The sequence below is a fragment of the Pollachius pollachius genome, assembly GCF_949987615.1.
Source record: "Pollachius pollachius genome assembly, chromosome: 2".
NCBI classification, from domain to species: domain Eukaryota; kingdom Metazoa; phylum Chordata; class Actinopteri; order Gadiformes; family Gadidae; genus Pollachius; species Pollachius pollachius.
This window is the reverse complement of record NC_136935.1, coordinates 37822083-37831622: the sequence shown is the minus strand read 5'-3', so window position 1 is coordinate 37831622 and position 9540 is coordinate 37822083. Positions and strand designations below refer to the sequence as shown.

Below are 9540 nucleotides of genomic sequence, written 5' to 3'. Positions count from 1 at the left end.
ATTTCTTAGACCGGACCAGAATTGTAGGCCATGCTGTCTGCACTGAAACACACTATTTTAATGAGGCAACGAGGTTAACGCACATATCTTATTAATGGTTTATTTACTTCAGGCATTTTAAGGTTTTAAACAGTTTTTAGGGTAAGGGTTAGGGTTAGGGCAAGGAAACTATGGTTAAAGATTGTAGTTGTTCAGAAAAAAGCATGTGTCATTATACACATCAATAGAAACAATGAAACCTCAAAGAATGATTTTTGTACAGTTCACATTTTAATTGACAGTTACAAATAATAATTAGTGATTCAGAGCTCTAATCTTAATTCTGAACACAACTGGCTCAAACAAAGTTTCCTCACACTGGGCAGGAGCACACAATGGCAAACTTTAATGTCCACTCCTTCCAGAATTCCCATGAACTGATATCTCTCTATTATTAAACAGCATCTTAAATATATATATATTTTGTTTAGCTTTCTCCTGATCACCTAATGTGTCATCTTCTTTGTTAGCACGCTCTTGAATGTATCTTTGTGACTCTGATTTTTGTGTTCATTAATCTATTAATGTGGTCATCCATATTTGACTGTCTTCACTCATCTATTGCTGTGTTGATTCACTGTATTACTGTGAATTCATTCATTTTGATTAAGGGGTTAATTCATCAATTAATGTTTTGAATCTTTGATTCATGTATTCATTAATCTCTTTTGATGTGAGTGACCTAGATAGGTAATATTACACATGCAGCTGTTAAACATAACTAAAAGGTCACCAAGCTCCATTGAAACACATTAAAAGCAGTAATCTGTAGAGAGTTAGTCAGTATGGAGTGAGAGAGAGGCACGTATCATTTGATCAAGTTTTTGTTTTCTATCTACAGTGCTGTAAATCTATTATGTGAGGCCACCTTCTCCTACTCTTTTTAATTAAACATTCCTTTAATGCTATTTTATATAAAATAAACTTCCTGTCCATGATGTGATCTGACCGGAGACCTATCTCACACACACACACACACACACACACACACACACACACACACACACACACACACACACACACACACACACACACACATGCAAAAACCGGCACACACATTCTCTCTCTCTCTCTCTCTCTCTCTCTCTCTCTCTCTCTCTCTTGTGTTTCATTGTGTCTCTCTCTGTATTGTGTGTTACTGGCCTACTAACCTTTTTATCCCCTCTGCCATTTCATGCAGGTTCCTCTCTCTAGTTCTCCACTCTCTGTGCTCTAGATTCTATACTTCAGCCATCATGTTTTGATCTACAAATTGATCATAAAATGTTCTAAACTTGTTTTATTTTCCTTCATAGAAGTCTTGGCTTAAACATCTGCAATGGTACCTGTTTTTGAAACAGCGATTTATGTAGATTATGGAAAACGCGCTGTTGTGTTACTCCACCTACCTACCCAGTAACCACATGTATTTAATCTGTATTTAACCTCCACCTCCCCATCTCCTCCAGACTATCTGATTCTCCAGGTCCAGAAGGGGGATTACATCATGGAACGCCAAACAGCGAGACGTACACCTACCGCTTCTAGACAAACTTCTCCTCTCCCTACCTGCTTACAACATCTTGCTTATCAATGAAATAACTAAACTGCACTGTTAAAGGCATGGTCTGTACTTGTGATCTCAAGATTATATATTATCTACAACCATGCACACACACACACACACACACACACACACACACAAACATCTGACACTATTCAGAGATGTGTTTTGTGTATAGAAGCACAAGGCTTCATTGTTTATCAGCCTGCTTAGAAACGAACAAATCAATGACAACAAAGAGAGCATTGACAAAGCCGGATGTATCATGTTTTTATTTCCACACGTTATCTGACAATGCCACTTGACGTCACGCACCACATCGATTTTGCACAAGGTAATTTCTTCTCAACTGAACGCACATTTAGGCTTATGATTTTCTGTTACCATGGTGACCACAACAAAATTACAAATACCTTTATGAGTCCAGGACTTAATTTCGAAAGGATCGACAGCGCTCCAGTTGTAATCTAAACACAAGACATTCATACACTCTAAAACCGTCCAAGATATAAAGGCGGGTTTTTCATTTCTAAACAAAAGGCGCAAGTTTTTTCTGCTTTGGACAAAATAATCTTTACCCCACCTGAATGTGGCGCAGTAGCGGTACAGTATTTCATGTCCTTGTGTTAACCACTGCACGGATGGGGGGGTGGGGGGATATCTTGTCATGGTCACTCCATGGTCGGAGGAAAACAGAGGAGAAGGGTAGGGGAGGCGCGGGCAATCCCTCTGGGACAAAATGTCACCAACACAACTACGGGCCAACAGAAATTAACGGAAAAGATAGAACACAATTTGGTCTTTCTAAGAAGTAGCTGTATATATTGATTTTAAGATTATTTTTGGCTGAAGCAAAGGTGGTTTTAGAGAGGAGCAGGTGGGTGGTAAGTAGTGGTGGTGGTGGGAGTGTGTGTGGGTGGGGGGTGGAGGGGCTGAGATGCTCGTGGGCAGATGTTGGGGGAGTTGAAACTCCATGGCTGCCTCAAGCGAGCTACGGTCAAGGGATTTAACATGCATAACAATCCTGGGATATGGAGGGTGCTAGCTAACACAGAGTCAGCTACCAAGCATTAAGCTAAATATAGCGTACCGGTTGCTAGAGGAAATTTATCCCTGGCACGATGCAGAGGCATTAGCCTATTGTATCCACCAAATGCACTTATGCCGAGTGCATCTGGTGGATTTATTTGACCATTTACAGACTCCAGGTTGGGGATGGTGAGATGTCTGATGTTAACTCCCAGTCACTGGTGTAACCGACATAGAGGTCTTGTAAAGCAGGAAAATCTCCTCCTGTGTGTTCCCTGTCTGTTAAATATCTGCAGACCTTATTTGGATCCCAATCCTGACTGTCATTGGTACTTGTAGTTAATTTATTATCAATCGCATCTCTATCCTGTCATCACAGCTATAGCCAAGTTTGGGTCAAAAGTGATTTCCTAATTTTACTTTGGGCCGCACACATTGGGTTTAGGGGTGGGGACAAGTAGCTGGGGGGGTCAGTAGGATCTCCATGGCAACAGGGACCAATAATAACATGACGTGGATGGGGGTGAAAGAGAAATGCCGGCTCTGCGAGATTCTGACGGCTTGGGTCCAAACATTTACCAGATAAACGCTTCCCATGCACCTCATACACACACACACACACACAAACGTTTAGTAATATATTACCTACACACACGCACACACACACACAAAGACATGCATACGAACCAACATACACACGCATACACATGCACTTTACATCCTGTAAGTCAGACTGCATGAACATCTCAAGCTCATGTGAGCGCCTGAATAAATACTAAAAGTTTAATAAGTCTAATAAAAAACAAAAAAAAAAGTGTTCCCTGATGATAGCGACATGCTAACACAAATGTAAACAAAATAACTGCAACAAAATAGCAGATTACAAGTTTCAAAATATTTACGCGGAACACGCCCACCATGAGGGGCTAAGCAACACAATGGACCTTATGTAAACCTCATAAAAACTCACACCATCCACAAAGAACACAAAAACATCCTATACACAACCTTGGCTGGTGACATCCAACACTACACTAGGGACGTTCCTGCAATATTCACAACAATGTTGTGAGGACCTTCAGGGGAAGTGTGAGGGGAATGACGGTAACAGCGATGTCAGTACCAAGCGGGAGGGCGGTGATTGGTTGAGGATGAGGGGGAGGGGCTTCATCTGGAACACCAAGACCGGCATGATGACAGAAAGTTCCGGGTATTTAATACTGGTATCCCTGGGGACGGATTGATAGATACATACAGGAAGAAGAAGAAAGAGAGAGATAACAGTGAATATTCAATTTGTTATATTTCTGCTCATGGATCTTTTTTACACACTTAAACACTAAATGATAAACAATTATTTAAGGTGCAAGCAAACAAAAAAGAAAATTAAAGTAATGATTAGTTGAATGTAAATTCATAAATGGGCAAATTTATTTATGAATGAATGAATGCCCTAATTAACCACTATATGGATGATATAATTCATAAGTTAAAAAAATAACTAATACTACAACTAGCCTTGGAACCAGACGAATGTGCAAGTTAGTGTTTTATTAGCTCTTCAATATGCTACTGGTGCTATACAGGTGCTATACAATATCCCCCCTCCCCCCTTTTCAGCAGCACTGGCCCAGGTTAGGCCAATCACAACTGTTTATCTAACATATGATTACGTAACAGAGGAGCACCCTATGGGAGAGCCATTGAGGAAACAACCAAGATGGCTGCATCACACATTGAGTTGCTCTGATTGGTTGTAGGTCGTTACAATTCAGTCCAGAGTTATTTTGGTATAACCCCCCTTGGAAATTGAGAGTGGTTCCAGTCCAACACACATCTGCTAGAGTCAGGTTACTTGTAACCTCATTCATAAACTAATACATGAACTTATTTATGAATTAATGGTTACTTAAAACTTGGACTAGACTCACCTGGCTCCTTTACTCCCAGAAGTAAAGTAAGTACCATATAGTTTCATTCTTCAGCTGAGGGCCAAACAGGGGGTTGGTCTGGGCCAGAATTGCTATCAACCAACTGGGGAGGAAAGGACAAAGACCGGATCAGACCAGAACCGGATCAGACCAGATCAGGACCGGATCAGACCAGAACAGATCTGATAGGCCAGATTAGATCAGACCACAACAGAACTAGACCAGTGTAGACATTACAAAACCAGAGTAGGACTACACCAGACAAGACCGGATCAGACTAGACCAGTCCAGATTAGACCAGACAAGAGAAGCCGGGACCGGATTAAAAACGATTATTAATTATAATTATTATTATAATTATATTATATTTTAAAGCTGCTATGGGTACGATTTTCGTATCCTCCATACATTTCTGTGTCATGGGAAAGTGTTGGATTCACACACATGTGATTAATAGGCATGTTGGATTGCCCGAGCCATTCGGGAAGAGCTTGATCAGAAATTAGCGGGAAATAGGGCCCAGTCAAGGTAGGAGCCAGTCGACCACTACATAACCCTGCCCTGATGTTGGGTTTAAAACAACAAGCTCACTTGTCAAAATATAAAATCCCATTTACTCACAACAAATAGCAACAGACAGCTGTGAGCACCAGACTTGTGATGATGACCCTGGGGAATGATCAGAAAATAAAGAATTATTATAATTGAAATAAGAATAAAATGTTGAATTATTCTTAACATCCAACAACGAACACCCCAACTCTCTCACACATACGCACGCGCACACGCACATGCACGCACCCACGCACCTTGGCACTCAATCACTCGTTCACTCTTCAATGCCCAAGCAAACAGACACATTACACAAAACGTAAAGAACAAACGTATTCTTTTAAAGCCGTCAGCGCATGCAATATTAGGAATGAATTAACGCAGTGAACGTAAAAGGCCTATATAATACAAGTAATATAACGTGCTCACCACAGAGTAGGCTATAGCATTCTTAAAGATCATTATACCTCACTTCACTCTCAGTGTGGGTTATTTTATATATTTTACATCTATCTCTCTCAGTTATCAAGGTCATGTCTTTTAGCACATTTTAGTGATAGCTTTAGCTGATAAGGATGCAAGATGACGCATTCGGCCTTCATCACATCACCATTAACGCCTTCAGCCCAATCACCGCAACGGCTACGAGGAAGGGTTTATTGCACAGACATACAAATAGGCTTATATCTTGGACACCATCTTTTGTCAAGTAATAAGGAAAAACAAGACGCATATAATGAATAGTCGTAGTGATTATCAGTTGCGTGGTTACGGTACATACCCCCGGTTCGGTCCTTTTGGCACCAGGAATGGTGCAACGATCCCCACCAGCCCCCAGAGCGTGGTGAAGCAGATCATCGGCAGTGCAAGCGAGTGGGAAACCATTGTTAGCGGTGGTTAATATTATTGTGTATTTAGGAAACAATAAAATGACGGTGAATTGGGCGCGTTAGAATTAGACGCATCAATGGCCTCTCTCGGCCAGCAAGTGCGTCTCACACGCCCCGCCTACAACAAGGATGCAATATTTGATTGGCCGAATAGAATCTAAAACCTACCATTGATTAGTGTTCCCGGATGTCTGTCAGAATTAGTGAGGCAGGGATTGGATCTTGTTTGTCCCACCAGTTCAGGGTCAGAGATAATAAAAACAATCAAGCAAAGTAGATTTTATTGCTTTGTTTATATGCGCGCCATCTGTTACAAGTGATAGCGAATTCAAAAACAAATGAATGGGGAAATTAATATCGGCCTAATAATTCTACAAAGTCCATGGGAGATTCAATATAGGCTTTAAATATATAAATATTAAAGCTTTTACTTCTTAGCTAAATAAATCTTGGAAGAGGAGATGCTGGTTCATGCGATGCAATCAGTACATCAATATTGATCTTTTAAAGTTGGATATTGTCGACACAATATAAGGCCGGCCAAAATGCGAATAGACAAATACATAAAATGGGACTGTGTGTGAAAATCTGTTTTTCAAACTGCAAAATGTGAACGTAAATCAATCCAACATTGCCCCCTAGTGTACACCGTAAATAGGGCAACATGAACTCAGGGATTAAGTGGCGAAATCGCGCCCCTTCCGGTAGAGCCCATGGGACCTATGAGATCGAATATTATGAATGGGTTTCAAAGGAGAGAAAGTAATTATATTTCTGGTCCCAGTCTTTATATGTCCTGGATTGTACATATGTTATTTGTGGATTTAAATGATAATTTTTCATGCAAAGAAAACGATATGATATACGTCACCACCCGCACTTGGAACTCATGGCGATCTCTCTGCTCCACTTCACAGCTTTTTTTCCAAGGGGAGGATAAAAGCATCGAAAGAGGTGAAAACGATTATAAATTGACGCATGGTTTACTTTCGACGCGCATGAACATGGAGGAACATGATCGTCTTACTCAATATAAAATAATCAACCATCATATCACATAGGCTACTTTACTATTGATTGACGTTGTAACGTCTGTTGGCATGACTTTGCTCAGTTTTAAACGTTGTGTACCGGTAAAGCAGCTCTAGATAAGGGGAAGTGTTGCCTTCCATACAGTGGCTATACTGTATGTGCTTCTCATAAATAAAAGCAAAAGGATAGTAGGTGATAGGCATCAAGGAAATAAAGGCATGCAAACTTGAAACTGATCCTACTAAGTTCTGTTTAATTCTGACTGTTTTTTATCGGATAAAAAAACCCTGCTGTGAAGAACTTTTAGATTCCCAACCGGCTATTTCCCAAGTGTGCATGAACGGTCGCTGTCGGGAACACGCGTAACGTGAGCGTCATCACTGGCGAGCCGTCTCGTTGGGAGAGTGAACGCGCCTAAAGACTACGCGTCTCGTATGTGACGTCACGCTCCCTGCGAATGTCGTGGACAAGACCGACAATCTCCCCATCGGCATAACTAAAAATCTATACATGCCCCGATTTATAATGGCTTTCACCTCTTTTGACGCTGTTATCCTCCCCTTGGAAAAAAGCGGTGAAGCGGAACAGAGAGATCGCCATGTCTCTACCAGAGTGGTGGTGACGTATATCATTCGCGTCGAGAGCAGCGAGGGGCTATAGTTCACAAAGCGGCCTCACACAAAACCTAACACGATTTTTTTCGGTTTTCTTTGCATGAAAAATTATAATTTAAATCCACAAACAAAATATGTGTAATCCAGGGCATATAAATACTGGGACCAGAAAATAATTAATTTCTCTCCATTGAAACCCATTCTAATTTTCGTAGCCCAGAGGTCCCATGGGGGTTCTCCCGGAAGGGGCGGATTTACGAGCTCTATGGCGGAGAACTGGAACTTCAAGGCAAAAATATTTTCTAAACATAATAACCCCAATTTCTTTTTTGAGAGAAACTATTAACATGGTTGTTCTTTAGATAGTTTAGTTCAACCTTTGTTTTATTATACGATTTTATTGATTATACAATTTTATTTATAAAAGTAATATATATTATTTAGAAATGTACTGCGGTAGTGCTACGTATGAGCGCTAGAGGACATTTTGGAGTGCGATCCTCAATAAATTTTGAGGATTAATATTTTCTGTTGTGTGTGTGTGTGTGTGTGTGCGCGCGCGTGTGCGCGTGCGTGTGGTGTGTACTTAATTCACAAGTCGCCCCGATGATATTGCTTTTGACACAGTTGCACATCCTTGCAGGAACGCTACGTCATTCCTCAGAGACAGCAGATGTACTCGTTATTGAGACAGTAAACGATAGTAACTATAACAATCAGTTGTTATTGGGATATGTCAAAAGAAAAGGATAAAGTAAAACTACATAGGAATTTTTGATTAAACTTGCCCATTTGATTTTAATCCCAAAACATAAATGATTACAGAAGGCCCAGCGACCGCGGGGCTAGCGGGGCCTTAAGCCCCCCCTGTAGGCTGAGCCCCCTCTAAGCCTCCCCTCCCAAACCCTGTCCTTTTGTGATGAAAAATATTTATGGGAAATATTTAATGTGATAGTAATGTGGCAACAGTGTTGTGCCTGAACGCGTTCACTGAACGAAAGTTCATGAACTCGTTCATATTTTGGGCGAACGTGAACTGAACGTACTGTATTACTGCCTGATGAACGTTACTGTGAACTCGTTCATTCTGGTGTCACTGAACGGCACGCTCACTCGGTTTAACTTCGTTCAATGGGGGGGTTATTTGTTTATCAACACGGCGGATGCGCGAGCAGATCGCCGTGTTGTTTGACCGGTTGCCATGGTAATCTGCGTGCGGTTCATTTGCAGTTGAGGTGTTGCCAGCTTACTGTTACATTGAACTGTAATCAGAAAAGGTGGTTATATGCTACAGACCCTATAGTATCTGTCATATAAAGGCTGGGACGAATTTCAAATTATAAATATGTACAATTTATTTTGAAAGTATAGACCAGCGCGATTCCCATTGAAACGAATGGCGCAGTGATTATTCTTCAAAACGAGAGCTGTTAAATTGTGGAAAATGAATTAAACTGTAATCAGACAAAGCGGTTATATGCTATAGACCCTAGAGTATTTGTGGTATAAAGGCTCAGACGAATTTCGAATTATAAATATGTACAATCCATAACGTTAGCTCTCTGGCTCATAGCTCAGCGGAGTAGAATACCTCCTAGAATCATTGCTTGTTGGCCGGAAACGGAAAGGGGGGCTGTTCACGTTTGGTTGTAGTCTTTTCGCTCGGTTCTCCGTCTCATCAGTAGGGCTAGAACCGAGCGAAAAGACTACAATCAAACGTGAACACCCCCCCTTTCCGTTTCCGCCAACGAGCAATGAGTCTTCCAACAGAAATCAATGGGATTTACAAAATGCGCTAAATGTGCAATAAAACACGATAGAAACTGTATTTCGCTACGATACTTGATTCAACCACTCTATATCATCCTAGACAAACCACAAAGGGGCCTCAATGTTCAAAATACCGGAAA

General features: G+C 41.0%; 1 protein-coding gene across 1 annotated transcript; it reads right to left on the bottom strand.

Annotated features, from left to right (window-relative positions):
* Positions 1–3371: 3371 nt before the first annotated feature.
* atpv0e2 (ATPase H+ transporting V0 subunit e2) lies at positions 3372–6066 on the bottom strand. The gene is made up of 4 exons (XM_079758558.1): positions 5876–6066; positions 5164–5211; positions 4543–4645; positions 3372–3840 (listed from the first exon to the last, which is right to left on the bottom strand). The coding sequence occupies exons 1-3, from the start codon at positions 5977–5979 to the stop codon at positions 4552–4554; spliced, it is 246 nt and encodes an 81-aa protein (XP_079614684.1). The 5' UTR covers positions 5980–6066; the 3' UTR covers positions 3372–3840; positions 4543–4551.
* Between the last annotated feature and the right edge of the window lie 3474 nt (positions 6067–9540).